At 38.2% G+C, this 26,375-nt stretch overlaps 1 protein-coding gene across 3 annotated transcripts in view; it reads left to right on the top strand.

Annotated features, from left to right (window-relative positions):
• LOC111511146 (uncharacterized) overlaps positions 1-26,375 on the top strand; it is a 541,917-nt gene that overhangs the window by 431,593 nt on the left and 83,949 nt on the right. For all 3 annotated transcript variants that reach the window (XM_074186424.1, XM_074186425.1, XM_074186426.1), the window contains 2 exons: positions 4,885-7,433; positions 8,869-9,024. In XM_074186424.1, coding sequence (XP_074042525.1) covers positions 4,885-7,433; positions 8,869-9,024 — 2,705 coding nt within the window. The remainder of the gene's footprint in view (positions 1-4,884; positions 7,434-8,868; positions 9,025-26,375) is intronic.

The following is a 26,375-nucleotide window of genomic DNA, read 5'->3' as shown; positions in this document are numbered from 1 at the left end:
AAGTTTGCCGAAACTCTCTGCTCTCCGTTGTCAACAATTATGTCAGTCTCTTTCGCAAAATCTCGCATCCCACGGGCTTGGAAGAAGGCATCTGTCACCGCTATTTTCAAAAAAGGCGATAAACTTAATCCAATTAACTTCAGGTCCATTAGTCTTTTATCCTTTTTAACAAAAAACGCAATCTACTACAATGCATGAACGATTGGATTAGCCAGTGAGGAGGCTAATGCACAAACTTGACACACACGGTATTCGAGCCATCTAAACCTATGGATTGAAATTTACATGACAGATAGAACTTTCTCAGTCAAAGTGGGTGACTCTTTTTCTTCGCGCAGACAAGTCACAAGTGGAGTTCCCCAGGGATCTATTCTCAAACCATGCAAGTGATCTTGCTCTTCACATAAAGTCCAGCAAGTCGTTCTATGCCGATGATACTAAACTGTATGGAAATGCCTTAGTCGAACATCATTCCCTTCAAGAAGACCTCAACTCGATTAGTCAGTGGTTCGAGGATTGGCTTCTACCTCTTAACGTCGACAAATGCATCGAACTTCATCAAGGAAAGAACAATCCACTTCATACGTACACAATAAGCGGTGAATCATTACGTACAGTGTCCTCACATGTAGACTTGGGAGTGACTATTAATACCGAATCATTACGTACAGTGTCCTCACATGTAGACTTGGGAGTGACTATTAATACCGACTTAACTTGGTCCGAACATATAATATCCACATGCAAACGCGCAAACACACTGATTTACCTCATCCGCAAAACGTTCCTCCATCTATCATATTCAAGTTCCATAAAACTCTACAAAACCTACGTTCGTCTAATCATGGAGTATGCAGGTCTAGTGTGGTGTCCTGTTCTGGTGCGCGATAGGGACTTGTTGGAAAATGTACAGCGTCGAGCCACACGTATGACTTTTGGTGAAGTGCGTCCAACCTACCAACCAACGTCGACTCCGTGGGGACCTCATCATATCTTTCCGTATAGCTAAGTTTAACTATGCTTATCAGAAAAAACTTTTTGTTTTGAACAATGATTCGCGGTTACGTGGTTACACACTCAAATTAAAAAAGGAAAAATTTGCAACGAGGCAGAGACAATGTTTTTTGGTGAATCGTATTTTCGAAACATGGAATAACTTACCCAACGATGTTATGAATTCCGACTCAGTGAACAGTTTCAAAAACAAAATAGACATTTGCTTATTTGCTTAATCGGCGCTATGCATATATTTTTTTTTCTTTTTGCATGGATTGTATTAACTTGTTGATATCTTTCGGTTTCAGGCTCACATAGGACTTTGTCCTCAGCCTTTATTTATATGTAATAATAATAATAATAATTCATTCAGCAGCAGGACCACGCTGAAATCAATCGATTAGATCACCTATGGACCAGTTTCGAGGTATTACCTCTCATTAGTGCAGGGAAGAGCCGACCCAAACAACTCGACTGACTTCAACGCGGCTTCACTCTATGTATGAAACATTCTTCTGAGAGGAAGATTTATTAATGTGAAAATGGGAAAATAATGCGCTTCATCCAATCCATCACATTTTGACTTTACAGTAGGAAACTATTATCTCCAAATATGTAACGAAGTAAAGGATTTGGGAATAATATTTGACTCTGAATTGATTTTTAATAGGCATACATGTCAAGTTGCTGAAAAAAACAAATGAAATGCTTGGGTCCATCATAAGGGCAAGTTATTTTTTAGTAATTCCAAAACTTTACGAATGTTCTTCTTGGTATACATAAGTAGCTCGCTCAGCTTTTCCTCAACTATTTGGAATAATCATTATATACTAAGTGACATTTATATTGGAAATATTTCAATGATGTTTTGCATGTGTATTTATGTTGAGGCCAGTAAAAAGCCAGTAAAATTTCAGCCGTATCGGAAGCTATTCTGACCAGTTTTTCAACTGTTTTTTGTGTGAGCATTTACCATTTCTCATTTACCATTTTATTCTAATTTGTTCTTTGAAGAGTTTGTTATAAAGTGTTTTGTATTGTTAACACTATGCCTCGAGTGCGAATATTTCATTGTATTCCTTAATTTAGTGATTTTGAGAGAGGACGAATTGTTGGCTTACGTGAGGTAAGTTTTTCAATAAGACAAATTTCAAGAAGAAACAATCGATCTTTGCGTACTATGCCAAGATGTTATCAGGCATGGACCCAAGAAGACCAAGAAAACAGAGCTAGGGGCACCGGTCGTCGCAAGGGATCGGTTCATTTCTACTAGGGCAATTGAGAATCACTGATTTGAAGAACACGAAAGGTTTGTTGGAATACACACAGTATATCGGGTAATAATATGTTTGAGACTTTTTTCTCATCATGCCCATTGAGTGTTGTCATTAACTCTCTGCACCAGTGCAACCGATTGCACTGGTGCAGAGACAGAATAAATTGGAGTCAACAGTGGAACTGCGTAGTCTTCAGCTATGAATCTCGCTTTTGTTTGGGTATGCACGATGGACGAACAAAAGTAAGAAGGCGTCCTGGTGAAAGACGAGATCCCCAGTTTGATGTAGGGAGGCATGTTCACTATACTGTTCGTTTCCTATTCACTATACTGTTCGTTTAATGGTATAGGGTGCCATTACATATTGTAGCAGGACACCATTAGTCTTTATTAGAGGCAAAATGACAGCTCTTCGTTACATTCACGACGTAGTGGAGCCTCATGTCCTTCCATATTTTGAGACCATCGAAAACCCCATATTTCAACAAGACAGCGCTAAACCGCATGTGACTAGACTAACTCTAGACTTCATGGATTAGCATAACATTAACCGCTTAACATGGCCACCCAGATCGCCCGATCTTTCATCTATCGAACATGTATGGGATATTCTTGATCGCAGACTGCTGAATTTAAAACAGCCCCCACAGACTTTGGCAGCACTTAGACGTTAGTTAGAAGTAGGGTGGAATGAGATACCCACAACAGGATATAGACCACCTTATCAGGACAATGCCCAGACGTGTCCACGAGTGTACAAGACATCGAGGATCTGCAACATACTACTGAATTTCACTGGATTCACGATCATCCAGTTTTTCTGAAAACTTACTCGTTTGGGTGTTATTATCTGCCAAGTATGTAAGTGAAAAATTATTGAAATATATTCAGTATAAACGGTTATTTACCTTTCTTTGTCACTTAGTTATATTATAATGGGTGATTTTTTAAAAGGTATAGGATTTGATTTTCAAGACAACACAAAAAATTTGAAAAAATTTATGAAATCTTTATTGGAATCGATAAAACGATCAATATAATTCAATATTTGAAGATGATTTCATGCAAATGTTGTCCTCGGCTACGCTTTAGATGGCCCATGCTCAAGGTCTAATTTTGGCACACTCTCTCTAACATATCGACCGGTATTTCACGTATAAATACTTCAATATTGGCTTCCAGAGCCTCAGTCGTTGCTGATTTATCCCTGTAGACATGAGCCCTAACATGACCCCACAAAAAATAATCCAAAGGCCTTTAATCATACAATCTAGGCGGCCAATTGACGGGCCGAGATAAACTGTTCACCGAAGGCGGCTCTTAATTGGGCCATTGTTTCGCGTGCCGTGTGGCATGTGGCACCGTCTTGTTGAAACCACATGTGAGGCATGTCCAATTCTTCCATTTTGAGCAATAAAAAATCGTCAATCATCACACGGTAGCACTCGCCATTCACAGTAACGACCCATATGATGCCACCGACCCATAATCCACACCAAACAGTGACTTTTTCGGGATGCATCGGTAACTCTTGCAATACTTGTGGCTGGTCTTCACTCCAAATGCGTCAATTTTGCTTGTTAACGTATCCATTGAACCAGAAATGAGCCTCGTCGCTGAACACAATGTTTCGATAAAAATGTGGATCTTCCTCCAACTTTGCCAGCGCCCATTCACCAAATGTTAGACGTTATGGGAGGTCGTGTGGCTTCAATTCTTGCAGTACCTGTATCTTGTAAGGTTCAACACCCAAATCCTTTCGCAAAATTTTCCACGTAGTCGAGTAACAGAGGCCCAATTGCTGCGAACGGCGGCGAATCGACATTTCACGGTCATCAAGAACACTGGCGGATACAGCTGCGATATTTTCTTGGATCGTATGCGTGTTGGTGGTTTAATGTCCAATAATTGAATTGAAATAAATTTTTATAGCACATTTTTACAAAAATCAAAATCAATTTAATAATATAAAACTCCTGTTCAATTTTGATTATCGCTTTCGAAGAAAATAAATATTGAATCATTTTCATATAGAGAAGCTATGGAGTAATTTGTTAAAAAGTATACAAAAATCCAATGGCAGAGTTTTTAACGACATTTTTCTCATGTACATGCTATTAAGACATTCAGTATGTAGTATTTCAACTTTATATCTCCAATAATTCTACTGAGTAAATGACACATAAATCCCAGCATGTTTGATATCATTTCAGATCATACTAATATATCATAGATTGTTCTGCAGGACTCTGCCCTGAAACCTTTCACCTGTATATTTGAAAAACCAACCATTTCCTTTCAGAAATATATTTTGTTGGCTTTTTCCACGTGAAGTGGATGATTCAGAAAAAAATGTTGAATGCACTAAACGCATATTCATTACTTTTATTACTTTATAGTAGACGATTTCATCCTATGAATCTGAATTTCGAGGTGGAGTTATTAAAAAAAAGGTTTCCAATGAAAGGTTTGTATCTCCATTCGTTCAACCTTTTAGAATTATTTCACAATATACAGTGCTTCAAGTATTCCTAAGTATTCAGTTGTTTGATAATCTCTTACTTAAAAGAATACGGAAGCAAACACTTGATGTCTTGTTTTGTTTGTTTCAGGTGTCCTTCCGGAGAAATTCTACACTTTACCAAATCGAAAAAAACAAAAAAACCAGGAGCCCTTCTCCGGTTCCTTGGATCGACGTTCAAAGCGAAGAACTTCATCAGATTCCTCTGCACCTCAAAAACCACCTCGGGCATTCATCACAGGCACTACTCAAGAAAAACCCTCCGTTTTCGAAATTTTCCGAAGAGAAAAGAAGCCAGAACCGAAAAAATCCAATTTGCGACGCAGTGTCAGTGACGCGTCGACAACAAAATCTAAAGTGAAAGTGATTAGTGACCGAAAAGTAACGAGATCTGGTAGTGACGGGGCGGAACGAGTGAAACCGCGTAAAGAAAAGAAACAGCTGTCACCGATAATAGAAACTGCGCAACGCGAGGACTATTTCTCACATCCGGAACAAGAAACCGACAAAGAAAACGTTCACGATGACGAAAATCTTCGCGCCCCGCTCAGAAAAAAGAAGAAAGATAGTATAACCGAGAAGCTCAAACAGTTTATCGACGAGGTTGACGAAGAGTTGTATAAAGAGACCGGCATTAGACCTAAGCCACCGGAAGAAGTCAAGAAGCCACCGGAAGAAGTCAAGAAGCCACAGCCAATCATAATAGACGTTGACAAGGCAGAGAAGATATCCACGAAATCTAAAAAGTTCAAAAACTCTGCGCTAGGAAAGAAACTCAAAGCAATCGCCCACAAAAAGAACAAAACAAATGAAGCTATCAAGCTCAAGGAAGTCGAGAGCGAGATCAACAAAGCTGTTTCGAAAGGCAACTCAGCCGAACCCCAAGTAGCGAAGTCTCCTCCTAACAGTCCTGGACCTATAGTAAGAGCGGCAATAGAGCACCTGGAAAACCCAAACAACTCCCCGAAAATGATTCACAGCAGCCAGAAGCCAGTGGACAAGCTGCCGCTCACCAAGGGCAGAACTGTAGACTCTATGGTTAAGAGACTCAGTACTGATTCATGTTCACCCCCTCCTCACAAAACGAACGTGATGATAACGCCACATGCCTCGGTTCAACACAACAACAACCAACCTTTCTCTTACACACGGGGTGTTAGCCCCGAAAAGTACGCCCCTGACGAGACTCATCCCAATTTGAGCAGCCCCATTATCTACGCTCAGGTGGTGTGCGCTGGCAATGCAAACGGACCAGCGAAACAGACCATCCATACCGCATACACTAATGGTAAAAAGCATCCACATTCAGATTCGGACGAGGGTCTTGGAGGAGAAGAAAACCAAACATTCATTAGAATAGAAAAACCAGTTACGCGGTTTGGTGATGACAGGATGAATGACTTCTTTGACGAGGTGGACAAGTTCGAAGAAGAAAGTCCCATAACTCCAAAGTTTAGGAATCCCGTGTACACTAACGGCTACTCTAGCTACGAAAAGAAAGACTTCAGAGCCAAGCGGACAGGCTACTTTGACTCCTCCTCCAGGGGAAGGGGAGACGGTATGGACTCGAAAAGACGCGAAAGTTTGACAGAACCTCATGAAAATGGGTTTTCTTCGACAACGATATTGAATGGTCGCAGTGATCTAACCGCAAGACGGGATCAGCTGGAATCGCGAATAAACAGAAGGCTGAACGACAATTCCTTGCGCACCTCCCCTGAGTACATAAAGAACCCCACTCCCACGAATATCTATGTCACCGAAACCTCTTCGAAATACTATCGGGGTAGATCAGGTAGCCCTGTAGGTTTCCGGGAGAAGTACGTATCTGAAACAAGGCCTGGCAAATACGGCAAACCACACACTACAGAATCTAGGTCCATGCAGTTCTTTGGAGAGGCTGAAGACAGGTTAGATTTCGAAACGAGCAACGGATACTACGGCAACGGGTTCGATAGTGAACCCAAAAGCTTCGACTCGCAAATAAGCGACTACAGATCCTCGCCAGAAAACAGGAAGTTCGAAACTAGTCATAGACACCAAGTCAGGGACGAGAGGCAACAACACTCCCTCAAAGACAGAACCATATACAAATCCTCCCCTGATATACATCTGAGGTCATACCAAGAAAGCAACAACTCTCTGCAGAGGGATAAAGTTGAGAGTAGAACAAGTTTTTCGAAATACGCTTCTGATAGATACATGGATGAGAACGAGAGAAAGGATAAGTTTGTCGATTCTGGTATCGAGAACGACTTCAGGAGGGACTCTGGGGATAACTTTAGGGTTACCCGTCAGCGCCCGAGGAGGGAGTACTGCAATGAAAGTGAGGACGAGGGGTTTGCGAGCTCCTTGTTGATAGCTAGCGAAAGGCAGCACACCGAAGATAACTTCAATCAGAGGAGGAGGCGGGAGTATGACTCAGATAGAGCTCACTCTAGAGAAGACGATCCCTACCGAAACTTGGAAAGCATGGAGTACAGAAGTAAATTCAGATCGAACGATTATATTCCCAGAGAGAGAAGTATCGATGACGGCTCGCATTATGACCCGAAAATAGACAAGGATATCGTGCGGTCCACTTTGAAGAGAGTCGAGAAGAAGCCACCCAAACCTGAGAAGAAAAGTGGGCTCGAAAAGGTAATTTGAGGTTAATCAGAAAATGTGGGGTATTCTCTTCCACGGGTTTTTCCTTTCTGATTCTTTGAAAATTATAATTCTTTTTTTTTCCATTGTTGCATTTGATAATTCTGAAAATACGTAAGAGTATTTTTTCAAATATCTATTGATGTTTGTGGCATATTGAATCAAAAAATTCACGGAATTTTTCCAATATCATTCGAACGATAAAATTTTGCAGTTAATTAGCTTGCCAGTGCGAGACCTTGATTTTATGAAACCTGAAATTTTCTTGGCTCATCATGGCCTTGACAGGTTACAGGTACCAAAGGTGTGAAAACTTCTCGCTGAATACCCTCCAACTTAAATAAATTGTAACTATTCTTACGTTATAGTATCAGAGCGGAATTTTATGAATGTATGTTATTTGAATAACTATAAGAGGTTATTTTACTAATTGGACAGTTTCCACGTTCTAACACCTGCGAGACGATATATATTCAAATGGTTGCAAGTGAGATAATGAGTTACATCATTTATTGCACATCTTTCGTACCCAATATGTAAGATACACAAGATATGCCTTCGATTTCATTTATGTGCTCTATAATATAAATGACATCTAGTAATAAATGAAAACCGAAAAAGCCATAGTTCAAATCAAACCAACAATGACAGCGTTGATAGGATGAGTGGAACAAGAAATACAAGAGAAAGTTAGAATTGTATTAGAAAAGAAAAATCAACAATGAAATGTAAATAGATAGCTATCTCATTCACATTCGCTTGGATGTACAGTGCTTCGTTCTCACATCTGCAGCCAACCTTTGAGTTTGTCTGTCCAGCTGTAGAAACTGTTAAGCTTTCAGGAAAACCTCTTTTAAGGCCGGCCATGCACGTACAGTTTTAACTGGCAGATATCTGTGACTGAAAACTGTGCATGTGTGTCTCAGTTGAACTCAACTGTATAGTTGAACTGAAAAGAATATAGGTAATTTCGATATTTTCAACTGGAAGGATTGACTCAACTTAGCGTCTGAAAACTAACGATACCCAATTCAGTTTGTTACTGAGAAGTGATAGCAGCAAATGCGTCTTTCTCGTCCGAATCCACTATGAAAATTGAATGATTGAACTATCTGTTGGTTGCATTTTAGTTTGAACTATACGCGTGTGGTCGGCCATATAGTAAGCCAATCAACATACATAAAAATCAGCTTTTATCGTGAGTGCCGTAACGGTTTATTGAAGTTTGAAGGTATTCATCAGGGGATCTCACTTGTTTGCTCCTTGGTACCTGCTAAAGCCACGACGATCCAAACTTCATTGCGCTTCAATTTCATTTACCTTCGTTGAAGCGTTGAAGAACTGTCAACTTCTAAAAAGTAACGAAAGAATTACATTCACGGGTTCTTGTTCTATCCATATAATCCGTATTGCTCATCTGATTTTGCAGATGAAGTCTCTCTTCACACGGGACAGCAAGAAGAAGAAGCAACAGCAGGCAGAAATGGTGAACGAAGAAACTTTGAGAGAGCGTTATGTCGAGTATAAAGGAAGGGAACCGGTGGAACCAAGATTCAAGAAAAGAGAAGCTGTGGATCTTCACATGGTAAGTTTTTGAATTGATTTTGATATAAGTTCCAATTACTTCGAAGAAGTAAAGCAGAGAAACCAAACCAACCGGAAGCATTTTATGTATTTTGTGAATGATACATAGTTATCCCCGATGTTTCCGTGGTTCTCAATAAAATGAAGAAATGCGAAGGAAAATAGCAATTTCATCGGTAGTTTTATTACTTGTTCATCAAATTGAACATGTAATGAAACTACCTATATTCTCGTATCAACCTCAATTGTAAAACCTTTTCAACTGGTCGCCTATTTCATCATTGTGAAACAAATTTAACAAAGTGGAGTCAATAAAAGCTTAAACTGGAACATCTGGGGTAGAATGAATATAAAACGGACACCAAGAAAAAGAACATTAGAGGTGTTCGATCACACGATCTATAGAGGGTCAATTCTGATCACCAAAACTAGAGAGTACGCGACCTAGTAATGTCTCAGGCAGTATTTGAATTTTTTCATGGTTTGTATGGCATGTGGCACCATCTTGTTGAAATTATATACTGATCAGATCAATATCATCTCATTTCGGCACAAAGAACTGTGTTATCATGTCGCGATATTGGGTACCAGTTACATTCACTGCTTGATCAGTCACATTCTCAAAAAGTATGTTCAAATGGGTCTCCAACCCACCAAACAGTGACACGTTGTGAATGCATTTTTTTCGACAATCACATGTGGGTTCTCCGAATATGCTTCACCGATTAGGGTAATTTTGCTCGAAAAATCAGCATCCACTTGTTGATGTTCAATAATCCCTTCAACGTACTCTCTTCACTTTGTATGGTCAATATGCTTCAATTATTGTGTGAAGTGAATTTTGTAAGCAAGCAGTGTATGGTGTAGAGATCTTAAAATTTGCAATTTTCAGCAACACTCGCGCTCAATAATAAAGATACGTTCCTTTATCGTACAATGCTTCATTTTTAATAATCCTAAACTGTCAGCTGACGTTATTGCACAAATGCCGGCAGATTTAAATCTCCCGTTATAATTCTGAAATCCTGTCTTCAATAAAAACCATGACGGCAAATGAATAGCTCTAATAAACTTTCTTTAACTGTTCAAAATTAAGGTTCCAAAGTCCGTAGATTTATGGTGAACATGCGCATGTTTTATTTTCTCAAAAGAAACTGAAATATCTCGTGGATGGTTGATTTTTGTGTGTGTGTGTGTGTGTATGGGAGAATTGGCATTGGAATTATCCTTTTGCCACAGAGTGATGGTTGATTTTTGATAAGGAGAATATTTCATGGATATGAGTCAAAATTATCTCGGAACTTCAAAACTGTCCGAAAATACAAGTTGATTAATATGAAAAAGTTTTGGCCCATTTTTATATCCTTAAAATTAGTCATCGATTCAGAACACGGAAATGTTACTCCTACAAGACGAAGGAATCAATTTTCGAAATCTCATACTCGATATTGTAGACAGTTACATTTATATCGTGGGGAAGTTAACACCATCTAATGCCACGATAGAAGCGATGCTACCTATCGAATACCGCCCTCGCCTTTCTCTTCGACGAAATTCGCTATGAAATGGGTGACGAGTAAGTGGCCGTTGTTGAAAAACGCGACATTACTACCACAATGAAAAGGATGATATCATTTGGACAAACACATGCAAATTTGCTACTAACGAAAGGATGGGGGCTTTATGCGAATAAACAACAATGTACCGCTGAATACAGCAATGTATTCAGCGGTACATTACCCTTGAACAAGGCCGTAGCCTGAAGACAATTTCGGGAGGGGGGTTGGTTTGATGAAACAGTAGAGAAACATGAAATATAAAAATAATGAAAGAAAGAAAATTGTGTTACATTATCATATATATTTATTAGAAAACCATTACAGAAATATTACCATCTTTTTACAAAATCATATTTAGTTTTCTAGCTTTCTTTGCAGCAAACAAATCAATTACCTCCTCGGTGTCGATGTCGATTCAACAGTGGATTGACATTAATGCCAAACCGTTTAGTCGTTCCAGGCTTGTGAAGTTTCTTAAATAAGTTTTGAGGCGTTTCAGAGAAAGTCCTTCCAGGGGTACATGTGAAAACAGGTAGTGTCGCCAAGATCTTTGAAAGTTTGTACGCACATTGCCGTAACGTTTTTCCATTGTATTTCGGGAAAGTTTTTTTCAATATTCTCTTTCAAGCACTTGGTTTGCTTTGTTAAGGACTTGAAAAAATGTCTAACGGATTTTATAATTCCAATAGTATCTGTATCTGTAGAGTAGGGAGGGTGCGTGTAGGCCCACAGCATATAGGCCAAATGTGACCCATTGTACATCCTCCCAAGGAGTTGTCCTACAAGATCATCGTTGATCCTGTCCTTTCCAGGAAGGTGGACAGGTCACTAAGGGACATCTCTTTAATATCGGCAGGTGTAGGACAAGACTCGCCGAATACATACCCTCTTATTGACGATAACTCCGGACACTCGCATAGGACATGCCTGACAGTTCCATCTTCCTGTTCACACATCCTGCATAGCCCCATATTGTGGAGGTGTTTTCTTAGTTGACAGTGGCCAGTCAGAAATCCTACTGTCAAGCGTAGATTTTTCTTGGTCATCGCTAGATATTTATTTGTCGCCAGCTTCCCAGGGTCGCCCAGGGTGATCCTGACAAGATTGCATCCTTTGATTCCATCCCATCTCTTTAGGGATTGAGCATGGATGTAACGTTTGGCTAGATACTCATTTGTCGAAGTCATCAGGCAGTAGGTGCCACTGAGTTCTAAAATTCTTAGTCCAGCCGCTTCCTTGGCTAAAGAGTCAGCAATGCGATCACCTTTACTCCTGTCGTGCCCTTTAATCTACCCCAGGATGTTATTATCTACCGAGGCTTTGACTTAATGTTGGTGGCACTCTAGTACTAGGCCTGAGGTAACACGCTGTCTGTTCTAGACTAATAGGGCTTGTCTGCTATCAGTGTAAATTGTTATTTTTTTCCCAGAAATTCCTTTCGTGGTTATTTATTTTGTACCAATTGAGATACCAGCCAGTTCTGTTTGAACCACGCTGGTATTTTTTCCCATTCCCTTAAGCTTAGTGATCTGGAGTACACTCCATATCCTGAGCCATCTTTGGTGTTTGAGCCGTCTATATATATGCGTATTGCATCTGTGTTCTGTTTTATTTGTATTTTGTAGGGTACAAACCTGGGTACAATTGCATCACTGGTTGCTTGCAACAGAGGTTGCGCAGAGAGCGCGTCTCGCCGTAGGCTCAGCCTCAATTGACCCATTCCTACTTCGAGGTTCACACCAGCCGCGTGCAATCGTAACATGGCCATTAACGCAACCTCCTTAACGTACAGGTCCAGAGGAAACAGACCAGTAATTAATTCCATCGCCGCGGTTGGTGTTATTATCATGGCTCCTGTGATGTTCAAACAAGCCAATCGTTGTATTTGATATAATTTTTGGATGGCCGTTACTTGTAGAACTTTCGGGGGGGGATCAATCCCACTTGATCCCCCTGGGTACGGACTTGCCTTCGAATTATCTCATGGGTTTTGCTGAAGATTACAATAAGCGGATATTGAATGTTGAGCAAGAGCGCATTTCAATTATTGCACGCTCATCCAAAAATTCCTTCATTGGTGAGTCGATGCCGATTTGGAAATCAATAATATAGAATGGAGAGTAAGACACATTGTGTCGGAAGATCGTCAGAAACTGAAACTATCGAACCGCATCAATAAAAATGTGATCTTTATGAATTACCCACATTCGTGATACACCCTCAGATATATGGGCCGTGAAGACAACCAACAGCCTGGAAAGACCTCGATACATCACCAACGGCTTTCAAAGCACCGACCAATCCGAAAATAAACTCACATTAAAATCAAGCCAAGTATTGAAAAAATGTGAAAATATAGAGGGTGTTACATTTGAATTGAGGAAGTTGGTACCAACTACCGCTATAACTGGAGGCGTTGGAAAAATGCCAATATATTCATTCGATGCAGCATTTTAGAAAACTAGATTTGCCAATTTTCAGGATATGCATCCTATTATTTCCCATAATGCCGCTAACCGACGGTAATCGTACTGAACCCTGTATATTTTGGATTAAATGAATTCACAAGGCTCATTTGCGATTGAAAATAATCAAAACAGAAATATGAAATTATGAATTTGATCATCTGTGATTGGCGTCGAACGTAATGAGTTATGAATTTGGTCAAATGCGATTTGTTTGAAGGTATGATTTATGGATGATTTGACCTTTTCGCCCAAAAGGAAATGATCACATAATTGACGTTTTTTCAATAGTAATTGAAAAAAGTATTATTTTAATCAAACTGCATCTGGCCATTCCGTATTGGGAATATCGGTCGTCATTAAAAAAAAATCTGTGAGTATTCAGTGAACCAAGTTTCGACACATGCACCGTATAGAAACGACAAAGAAAAATTAGTGAATCTAGTCGGCGAACAAGTGTCCAAGTCGAACAAATAAACCACGAGTAGGAATATTGGAACCTGTTGCACGGCCTTTAGCCATATGGCGAGTAGGTTGTGCAAGACGTGTATGTCCTTGTGTTAGTTCTTTACCGTCTCATTCACCATAAATTGGCATCGCATTACCGATATCGTATAAATCACTGATTTCAAGTCGGGTGGTTGAATAAAGCACCAATTCCGCGATCGGAGAGATAAATCAAGATATAATGGCGAACGGGAAGACAAGACAGGGATTAGTTGACTCTCAGGGTTGGATAATAATGAGAAGACTTTATTCGGAATGCGAATTAATAGAGGGTTGAGTACTAGTAGTGAAAAAGTGCATTATTGTCAACAATTATTGATTTTGCATTGACGGAATGAGGCCAACATTTGTTTTGCCGAATATTTTTCAAAATCAGCGGCATTTAATCATACTTTTTCAATCTATTAGCATAGAATTCATTAACTCAACTCTTTCTACAAGAGTATGTGACTATGAATAATAAAGATTAGACCAACAGAATGCAGATATATATACAGTGAGCGGCCAAATTATGGAACGAATTTGTTATTCCACAAACAGTGCACTTTTGACAAAAATCCTGACTCATCGTGGGAATAGGCAAACACTGACATTGAAATATGTAACTAAGTTCGACTACCTAAGAATTCCCACTTTTTTAGATAAAGGTGATATATAGACCGCAACGTCATGCTGACTTCTTAAAAATGCATATTCTTTATAGTCTACTGAAAACGCTTATTTATCACCCACAAAAATTTGGTCTCTCGACGCGCGTTTTGCTAACCAAGTTAGCATTATCAGGAGATGACTGAAACTAAATCGTGCTACTTATTCAGTAGTCCAGTAATTTTGTACATCACAACATGCGTAAAATCCGATAGTTCTGATTTTTTGCAGACTTGTTTATGATGTTGGCCTAATGAATAATCCAAGTGTGTGACCTCGAGCGCCGAACGCAACTCTGTCAATAATCGAAAAAACCGCGAAAAAATCGGGTTTTTTCAAATTTTGACGATTAAAATCCAGAAGGACTAGTTTTCGAAAAAACTTGCTTTGTAATTTTTAAAAGGAAACTAAATTTGCTACAATATGATACTAGAACTGTCTCTGTAGACCCAAAAGTTTTCGAGATTAAGCCTTTCAAAGTTTATCATTTTTTTCGAAATTCGCAATTTTTGGCAATTATGTCTTTCTGATTAATTTAATTTTGACCTTGATTATACCATCGAAGCTTTTTATGATGGGATGTTAAAAGAGAAAATGAGATGTGTGAACGATGATGTTTAAGGGTGAAGAATGAACTAGGAAGACATTGAATTAAACAACTCAGAGAGGAAGGAGAGAAATGTAGAAGAATTGATAAATTCTTATTTGTGTAATGGAACACATGTTTTGAAAATAAAAGTCAGTTTCGAAATAAAACCATTTCATCTTTGATTTTGTCTATTATTTTTTAAGCTACGAATAATGAAGTAAAAAAGATGAGTACAACCAAAGTTAATAAGTTTATTTGTAGGAAATTGAGTATTATTGAAAATGAATCACTTGCAACCGTATATTCTCTCGTATGACTTCAGCAGCTGCTTTCAACACGCGTAGTCTTTCTGCTTGAGAATCTGAGCTTCTACTGTCATACCATGTACTGGTAAGAATATTGTGATCTGTGTCTTTCAAACAAACAGTCGTGTGTTTGAAGGATCTCTCAATAATCAAAATGCCCTCCCCATACTTTGCAAACAAGCGAGTTGTGACTGTTCGTAGTGGAGGTCATTCTCCTTCTATCTGGTCCATGCGTTCATCTAGAGAGAACTAACACTCCTCAGCGTTCTCTTCCAGAAATGAATAAATATTTTCCATGGCTTTATCAACTGTGGGATGCTGACGATTTCCCTGGACTTTCCTGTTGGTGGTGCCTGGTAGAGCTTTGTTTGGCAAAACCGATGATATATGGCATTAAGGGCTACCAAATCTGTGTTCTAAGATATACGCTCTTTTATTTTAAGAGCCCATTCATCACCACGTTTCCCAGCTGCTTTCAAGATTGTTGCACTGAGAGACAACTTTTCCGCAGTAATTACATTGTTCCGTTTTTCTGGCTTCTTCCTCCTTTCTGCCACAAGGAACTCTTCAGTTATTTTGTCTCCACATAGACAACAGTGTTATCTGAAATTGAACTGCTCAGAGACTGATCTCGTGGCCCTTCATGGCGTAATATTTGATTTTCCACTGTTAACAGCTGCTTTGATCAACTTCGGATTGTTGTATTTTATCTGACAAGTACTATGGACATATATCTCATTCACGCCCTTCAATAAACGCTGATTTTCAATATTTTCAAGAGAAATACTCGACGCAAGAAGGGTATTAGGCACACTTGACTTTCACTTAAAGTTTCCTTGCATATAAAACACAAACCCAGGCTGGGACTGGGATCAGACATTCTGTAGATTTCGAGTTCAAACGGCACTCATGTTATGGGCAACCGGCCAGTCAACAACTGAAACGAAAAAAAATGCATTAGGCCAACATCACAGCCAGAAAATCAGAACTACCGGATTTCAAAAACTAGTCCTTTAGGGTTATTATCGCCAAAATTGGAGAAAAAATCCGATTTTTCGCGGTTTTTTCGATTTTTGACAAAGTTGAGTTCGGCGCCTGAGATCAATGAGATTATTCATTAGGCCAATTAGGACAAAGTTACTGGATTATAGAACCTTATATACATTTAGAAGAATCATCACCTTGCATAATGAGATTCATTGAATCAATTTTGTTGTTGTTCCTATTGTTAGATGCTACTTGTCTGATAGGTAATAATTACCAGTCTTCTACCTTAAATTACATAAGGGTACGAACAAAAAGCTGTTAGAAATGGTACCTTCATTACCGTTCATGGATCCCATTTCATATATTTCGAAGTCTAAACTTTCAAAGAATTCCAAAAACATGTTGTCACGTATCGGTCTCAACAATTTTATACATTGCTCTCGTATTCTGTGGCCATTCTCTATGGCATATTGGGCAACACTGGACTTCTCTAGACTATAAAAATGAATATGTGAAACATGTTCCTTGTACCGAGCATTTATAGTCCTCTTAGTTTGACCGACATATCTGTTTAAAAACAAAATCTGTTCAAAATATGTATTTCCGTTAATGACAATCCGCACATCTTTAGCTTTATGCTTCTCCAAGTTGATACAGAAAGTATCCTCCCACAGAAAGGAAAGAGGCAATCAATTTCAAAAAAGAAACTCTATACAAAGATTGCTTCCTTCTTTCCTTTGGAAGATTCCCATATCTCTTTGTATCAAGATGGAAAAGTAGAAAGCCAAAAACTTTCTTTCTCAAAAACTAGCCTCTCCTTAAAATATATACCCTTTCAATCCTTCGTCATATTTCTCGGGTTGCCCAACACTTATTGATGTATAGGAGCTGTTTTGAAAGCCAATATAATATTCTCTATTATATTCCTTGAACTAATCCTTTGCTTCATATGAAAGAACTATAAATTTTGAGTCTTCGTCAATTTGAAAAATCGATGATTTTTGAAGACATTCTCTAAATTATCTCTCCCTAACTAGATTATTCATTAGGTTCGCTATTTTCAGCTATTTCATTCTCGATATCATATCTTGCTTGGGGGGAACATTACCAACCTATGGACAAGGAAATGTGGCCCCGCCATGTTTTGTTGTTGACAGTGGTGGGTGCTCTTCACGTATACATCAAGTTAACATCACCAGCATTTCTGTTCTGTTGAGAAAAAAGTGTTTTCAATAAATTTTACCAATCGAATATTTCATATTTCTGAAGTAAACAATGAGTTTCAGCTTTATGCCATCAATTGTGGGATGTGCATGTTGAACAATAACTCAAGTGAAAGGGGTAAGTAATTTACTGAAAGTTCTTATTGAAAAAATCTGTTAAAATCTGTTTTTCCGTTAACCATCTGTCGACCTCCTACGAACATCTCTCAAAATTCGAAACTTGTGCGAGCTAAGAACTAACGAGGTCTTACCTTTTAACGTGTGATTCCTAGCACAGGTTGGATGATAGGAAGTGAAAATTGATCGTCCGGCCTTGCGACTCGAACCACCGGTTCACACATCGTGTGAAGTGAGTGGAGCAAACTACCTACGTCAACGCAATCGGCAACCGTCCCACCAATTGCGACTGGAATGTTCTCTAACCAAACAACTCGCAACTGACGGCATAAAGCTGAATCTCATGTTTTGCTTCAGGACTATAGAAATCATTCATTTTTGAGAGGTATCAAATGGTTCCTCAAAAATTCAACATGGGTTTGCGGACTATGATGATTTGCAAGAGGCACGCTCTTTTGCAAAGCAAAAAGGTTAAACATCCAACCAAAATTGGGCAACACCTGTACCAGAAATCAAGATAATAATCCAAATTGTAAGATTAATAATGAATTCTTTATATTTTATTGAGAAATATCTGATCACTATTAAATTCTATTCTAATCATTCAAAATAACGGACTATTATGTCATGTTAATTTTTTTGACTAGTCTCTTTAGACTAGAATCTATTTGTGATTTTGTGGAATCCTTCAACTTGGAATTTCAGCCAAAACAAACCCCGTTCCCAAACACCAGAAACTTACAGAAACACGTTGATAATTTTGGGTAGAAATTCGCCCCAATTTTTTTTCTGAATCCATTAGTTTCAACAAAGTGATTCTTACATATGGGCTTGTTTGGAATGAGACCTGAAAGTTCATTGTCTTTCCATATGAACCAAAATACATTTACGCATTTTCTAAAAAGTTGAATGTGGAAGTAAGCTTCAAAAATTATATTCCACTTCAACAAATGGTAACTCCAAAGACAAGATGTTGAAAAATGGAAAGTCGAGGATGAAGAAAATAAACTGTGTGGACTGTGACAAAACTATACAGACTGCACGAGCTAACAAAAATCGTTTCAGAGAACATACAGCTCATATCCGATTCCGGAGACCAAAAAAATGTGGTGTTGCTCAACAAGCCCTGGCGATTCGTCATAAAATAAATGAAAATTTTCTAAAATTGTTGAGATCGATACATGACACTAGAGTTTTGGATGCTTTCGAAAGTTTAAAAACAGTGACAATTACAAAAGGTACATTCCAGCGGGAACTTTCACGAGAAAATTTCTCTACTGATAGCGTAGATTACTTCATCTCCTGATAACGCCATTTTGATTGGTGAAACGCGAAGAATTGCAGTTATAGTGCTTGTTTTGCATTTATCCTACGCCAGAGGTTTCAATTCAAACTTTTTTGAAATTTAATATGTACGTGGATTGAGGGCAATCTGTCTTACAATTCCATATGGTTTTGGTTGAATAAATGAAGAAATAGAGAAACAGATACATTTCTTATACCTGACCATTACACACAATCAGAATAAATTTGAGTTCAATGTTTTCAGTAAACCTAGCTACACAAACATTACCATCCCAAGTGATTCTTTCCATCCGGACAGTCATAAATTAGCAGCCTACAATTCAATGTTGCATAGAGTATTCTCACTGCCTTTGTCTGCTAACAATCTAGCTAGGGAAATTGATATAATTATACAGATAGGTCATAATAATGTTTTCAACGTAGATACTATCCAGAAGTTAGTCAGGAAAAAAACCGTAAATTCACTTACAGAGTTATATACCCCCAGATCAAGCAATCAGAAATCAAGAATTGGGTAACTCTAACATATTTTCGTAAAAGAACAAAGATTATTGCGGGTTTCTTCAGAAAAAACCATGTGGAAGCGGCATTCAGACCACATACCAGGTTATCTCATTTCCTTTTCGATGCCAAAGATAAGGTCGACAAATTGGAAAAATCTGGAGTTATAAGCTTAAGTGTCCGGAGTGTAATAGCGTTTATATGGGACAATGTGGTCAAAATTTTCAAAAACGATGTACTAAACATGAAAGGTCCTTCAGACTAGGAAAAAATGTTTCGACGTTTTCAAACCATTCCTTGGCATGCAACCATAAGTTCCCGAATCTGAACGATACGGAAATTTTGCACTTTGCAAGAAAGGGTTGCAAACTCAATTATTTATAATTCACAAGCATAAACATTGCAGGTGCAACCTGTTAAATGATCAAATCGATTCAGTTTACTCACTGGCTTTCAAATTAGCATACCCACATTGTCACTAGTAAACAAAATTGAGGTACTCAATTATTATCTACAGTGGTGTTATATAAAGGCTAATGTAATCAATCATTGTTAGTTTAATGTATAAGTTTGAAAATGTCCTTATAGAACCAAACTGCAGTAACGTTAGTTACAAATAAAAGTGGTAGAAACATAGAAAGTTTCAATTGTCTTTTATCCATTATGAAAATATGATTATTTCTGGTAGCTTGAAATACAAGGCGATATAGCTGCTCTATTGTAGGTACGTTCGAAAAATTTTTTTTAAAGAATCACAAATGCAGTTATGAACCGCATCGTTTTCAGTGTTACGTAATATTTCTGAAGGAATTACAGGTATTATTATTACTCGTATCAATTTATGAATTTCTTTCGGAGTACTAGTAATTCGATTCCATCGGTTATTATCATTGCTAGACACGGCATTGCAACTCTTAATAACAAGATACCCAATAACGTGATGATTGGATCAATTCAGCAAATGATAGTTTTTGCCACCTGTTCCCTGGAAATTTTCTTCGGCGAGATTGTTAACAACGCTTGCTCGGTATTCGTATCTCGGAATCACAGCAGTAATATTTCAGAACATAATAGAGTTATGTACTATTCTTATAAGCTGTTAATATGTAATTATTAGATATGGGTATCGCGAAAAGTGGGCAGGTCCCACTCTGTATGTTATTATTGCTTTGCGCCGCTTTCGTGTGGTGGGTAATGAGTACCGTACGCTAGAGTGGTACCTGTTCCGAATTATGGAGCACTGAAGTTATGGAACACTTTCAGATATAATTTTTTAACGGGTCTTTCATCGGTAACGAAGACCCACAGAGATCGGAGTCCACTCTAGGGACGGCACTTTATGATCTAATTGAATTCCATTTACCAGTTGATATTTTTTTATGGGAATTCATATATTTTCCTACTTGATCAAAACTAAATCATGTTTGAAAGTAGGCGTATCTCTATTTGATTTAACGACATAATTGTTATGCATATTTATTAGATACTAATTAGTCAGATTACAGCAGTATTCACTGATGTGTAACAATTCAATGCACCAGTTCATATCAATCAAATATGGTACAAAAAAAGAAGAGAGGTTGCAATTGTCTCACAAGATATTAATTTTTCAATTTAGGCAATATTGGCTGCTTTGATTGTGAGAAAAATTAACAGCTTGTTCCCGTCAAGTAAAAAAGCAACTGGCATTGAAAAATCAAAAAGTTTCATTTTGATAACTGATGTAGAGACGTATATTCTGTAAAACTCCAGTGTAAAAACATAAAAATGGGTAAGAAACGTGTTCTCGTTCTCATGAACGTTCTCATGAAGAATTCATGGAAATTTACACAGATGCATCCAAAACAGATTCTGGAGTAGGAGCAGCAGTTGTTACACCTGAGACTACCCTAACCTATAAGCTATCGGAAACCAATACGACTCTCACAGGGGAACTCTTCGCAATCCTCCAAGCGCTACGATTCGTTAAATCGAGCCTATCTAAAAGGTTTCTGATTATAACAGATTCCTTAAGCTCTCTACAAATACTTCGTCGAATATACATAAACCATCTAATAGGAAGACTGATTAAAAGAGAACTTTTTATCATCCAATCATTGGACAAAGAAATAATATTACTTTGGGTTCCGTCACATATAGGAATAACTGGAAATGAATGGGCCGATAAAAGCTCTCGAGAAGCAATCAATAACCCGAACCAGACTGCGCTGCAATACACTCCTTCGATAGACATAAAATCCTACATCAAAAACAAAATGAAGAACGTTTGGAATGCTGATTGGCAGGCCTCACAATCGAAACTACAAGAAGTCAAACCAAACGTAGGACCATGGCAAAATCACTTAACGAAAAGAAGAGAACAAGTGACAATGACCAGACTCTGCCTAGGACACACCAAGCTCACACACGAATACCTGCTGTCTGGACAAAATGAACCAACTTGTGATATTTGTGAAGTTCAACTAACTGTGAAACATATTATAGTGCAATGCCCTCTATTCCAAATTGAGAGAGACACATTTAAGATATCCCCTAACTTGAAAGAAATGTTAGACTATAGTAATAGTAACAAAATCATTCCATTTTTATACACTTTAGATTTAATTAGGAAGTTATAAATGTTATTTATCAACTCCACCGCTAATGACCCAAAGGGTTGATGCGGTTTATTGAAATTGAAAACGTGTTCTCGAACAATATCAGAAGAGGTAGTAGTTCTGACTTCTGGATAAATTTTTCTGGTACGAAAAGCAATTCTAGGGCTAATTGAAATTGAAAATAGGAGACCTGCTCTCTATTGGTCAAAAAAATTGAGTTTACGATTAAAACGGAAGATAGGCTGATGTAATCTTCTGAATACTTTCATTGGATATTTTTTCACAACCACACAACCAATGACTTATTTGATGAAGTGAAAAGCGCACAAAAACTGACCCTTGACTATGTGCTTGATATCTCAATATTTTTTCCATTTGAAGATAAATATGAGGTCAAAATGAAACTAAAGATTATACATTGGAATACAGGATGACTATGAATATGTGTCAAGTTGAAAATATTAAAACTAAATGTTACAGAATTCGGTTCCTGGCATCGACAATATTCAACAAAACAATTTCAGTCGACTCAAAAAAAATTGAAAATATATAGACATTAGTTTTCTCGAGATCTTTCGACGAAACAGAAGGAAATCAGAAAAAATATCAGGTTTTTATCAATTTTGTGTTTGTTAAACGTCAGAAGAATCTGAAGGCGCAGATGATCAATTCATTCACGTTTATATTCTCACCTCCAACTTTGAGTTTCACACCAGAACAATGATACTGTCTCTCGACGCGCGATTTGCTAATCTAGATAACATTTGAGCATACGTGGTAGGACTCGCACGTTGAGAGATAAGACTTCAAATTAACTGAAAGAACAATAAGTTCAGGCCAGTTTCAACTTAACTACACTGTAGGTTAATGGGCTGACACCTATCAGAAAACAACTACTCCTCTGGCTGATACCACGAAGGGCATTGGATTATATCCGACAGGTGTCAGTGCAGAATTCTTCACTTCAATTATTGGAACACACTTGCAGACCGGTTTCGGGCTGTTTGGCCACTTGTCAGTGCAAGGTGTAGTGTCTATCATCAACATAAAGTCGATGATTTCCGATAATTGAAAATCGAATTACTTCAGAGTATCATTCGTCGAACTAGGCTGAAAAAAATCTTTTTAAACAGATTTGTCATCGTCCTATCTGCCTGTAAACGAGGTAAACAACCGCATATCCGGAATTCGCCCAATTCCTCGTATAAGGAAAAAAACTTCACATATAGTCAATGGGCATACTTGAAGACTGGCTATAACTCAAATTATCTAAAGGAACAATTTGTTCAGGCCAGTCTCTACTCCCTACACTGAAGGTTAATGGACTGACACCTATCAGAAAACAACTACTCTCCTGGCTAATACCACGAAGAACGTTGGATTATATCGGACAGGTGTCAGTACAGGATTCTAGTCACTGAAGTTATTCCTGCATATGCTGTTGGCGATACAACTGCCGCAATAGATTTTCAATTATTGGAACGCACTTGCAGACTGGTTTCGGGCTGTTTGGCCACTCGTCAATACAAAGTAGTGCAATTATGTCAATTTTCAAAGGTGTTCTTACTTTTTGCAGAAATGATACAAGCTCTTCCAACTTTTCTAAACAAGTTTGGAGTTCTTAATCTTGGTTTCCGATGATTCCTGAATGTTGTCTTATTATACCAATTTTTTTTTGTTGCCAATTAATTTAAGTACTTTGAAACGAGTAATATTAGAGTTATGCATATTTGTCTAAAGTGAATCCTGGTGAAGTTTTTTCAATCATATAAAATAGTGAAATTGTGAAAACACTATACTCCCTCAACATATTCATTTAGGACGTTTTTTCATCGACATACTCTTTCAATCCTAAAATAATTCACACTACAACTTCAATCATTTTTTTCGTGGAAAACTTAATTGAAACTTGATTCGGAGTCGCTCATATTTATTTGAATCGAGAAAACGTGATATTCGACAATTTTTCACCAATTAACTTGAAGAATTGACATTATATCAGTAACACAAATTCATACCTAATAATAACTGCCACGATAAACAGTGTACTTGTCCCCAGTTCACAACATCGACACAAGAGAGATTATCGCTTATTTTGAATTCCTTATAGGGTTTTAATAACAGAAAAGGGAAAAATGCTATATTGCGATTGGTTTGAAAATCATATAACCAAATCCACTCTTGATAATTGAATGTATGGAAATTCATTTCGCAATGCACGCATAATTCCAAAGAAAAATGACGAAAAAGTGAAAGCGAGAGCAAAACCGCCTCGCACAAGAGAATCGAGCCGGCTTTGAGCGTTGTTACGTCAACCGGTGGCCTAGGTCTGGACCGCCATATATGGACGGACGACTCTTCTCGCAAGTCGGTCATTGCGAGTGACCGATACGATGACTCATTCCAACGCCAACTCTACACAGGCCGATGGCGCCGCCGCCACCGCCGCTCATCATCCGCGACGGATTCTTCTTCTTGCTCTCGCTATGATTCTTCTTCTCTAGTAGATTGCCTTTTTCGAGATCGAGGTGCGAAGTGATGAATGAACGGAACGGCTCGGCGATAAGCGAAATGAATGGCGTGGGCGACATCAGGTCTTTCATTTCCTGAACTGGTTTGAAGAGAAAATTACAATAGTTCATTTATTTTGCAATCAGCGTTTGCAGATCATGATACTAAGTCATTTATATATACAAGGTATTACTTTATATAGTTGTGGGACACACAATTTGTCTATTCGGGGTATCACGTCGGAAACTTCGTACCGTAAATAATTCAGCGTCTAATGTCTTGAATGAAGCAAAAAATACAGGTATAATAAAAAAAATATTGTTGTTTCCTGGAGACAGCACATGCTTTATGGAAAAAGTCAAACTGAGGGTTTAATATAAAATGCATATAGGTACCAGCAACAAACGAATGGCAAACACCTCATAAACATTTCAAATATCTTTCATTGATCTGAAAAATTGTTATGGTTCGATGAAGGACTTTTTTCGCTGCTTCGAATCCTTGTGATTTGTTCTGTTCTTTCAAGTCACTGCAAATACTGCAACCTCATGTGCACATTGCTTTCTTCCCGTCTTTTCCCGATACCCATATCAATAACCTTCTTTCCTGTATTTAAAAAAAGTTCTTCTGGACGTATTTTGGGTTGTTCATACATTGTTTTTTCCTGTGATCCATCGCCTCATATTCGCATACAATGTCACGAGCTCTCTATATCATTTTGCTGCATTACCTGCAGCTAAGGTATTCGCAATTCACTACTATTTTTTACGTATACTCTGAGTAGACAATATCTCTGTAATGATTCTGAGTCCTGTTGAAACAATTGTCATGTTTTTTTCTCAGATGATTCCTATATGAAGGGTTTCCGGTTTGTGTTTACAGCTACAGTCTTTTGGAATAAATTGGGTCCTATGAAATGAAAGGAGTTGCTTTAAATTCAACTTTGTAGAGAAAAAAAGATTTCTCCTGATTTTCAGTGAATAAACTCAATTCGAATATGAACAAAAGTCAAACTTCAGTTTTTTCTTCAAAATTTTAATAACTCATCAACCACCAGCGCCAAACTCTTCGATTTCATTTCAGATAACACCTATGATGGTCAGCTCAGAAGAATGATCTCAGAAATGAATTAGCGATATGCATGTTTGTTCTCAGACATCGTCGAGATTCTTTGAACTTTGACTCTTAGATGAAAGCCTACTTCATACTTTTTCTTCCAAAATTCGAATACGAATTAGCATTATAAGGTACTTCATTAATATTACTGGAGTTTAATCCCAACACCGAATCGTTATTTATAACACCTCAACACGTGTTTTAATCACAAGTTCTAATCAAGAGGAAGTTTAATCTTCCTCTTGAAGATGATCACTTGGTGCTTGAAACACGTGTCAAGATGTTAAAAGTAACGGTTTGGTGTTGGGATGAAACTCTAGTAATATTCATTACTACACCAAAGGTTCCAAACAGTGCAGGACTCAATACTTTCTACTGTTTTTGGGTATATAACCTTCCACAATCTGAAAAATAAACGAAGCTGAATCAATAGAGAATCTGCCGATCTTCACAATTAATCAGTCACCACGACCTCCACATTTTGTTCAACCTTCAAGTTAGGTTAGGTTAGGTCCAAGGTGAGTGGGTTTATTCGACCCCCACCGCAACCCGCAAGGGTTTATTGTGGCTCACACCTATTCACACTCGACCAAATGAACTCAACTTCTTAACGAAGCCGATTAGTTTGTTTGGTGAGTGGTCCTTCAGGTCAGACGGTTAGAGTACGGCCCTGTCGAACTCTAAAAACCTGATTCGCTCTCCAGGCACAAAGTATATGCTCTGCTGTTTCATCATTTTCCAAACAGAGGCAACAATCACTGTCTTCCGACGGTCCGAGTCTCTGCATGTGATGATTCAAATGACAGTGACCTGTAAGAAGGCCTTTTAAACATCGTAGTTCATCCCTACTGTAGCCAAACAACTGTTTGGTATCAAGCTTCGAAGGGTGAATAAACGCCTTGGTGTGAGCCAGTCCTGGAAG

This window comes from Leptinotarsa decemlineata, unplaced genomic scaffold (genome assembly GCF_025532065.1).
Source record: "Leptinotarsa decemlineata unplaced genomic scaffold, Ldec_3_MD MMD2_tig00078422_RagTag_RagTag, whole genome shotgun sequence".
Classification (NCBI taxonomy): Eukaryota; Metazoa; Arthropoda; class Insecta; order Coleoptera; family Chrysomelidae; genus Leptinotarsa; species Leptinotarsa decemlineata.
The sequence above is the reverse complement of the archived record's forward strand: the minus strand, read 5'-3'. Positions and strand labels throughout refer to the sequence as shown.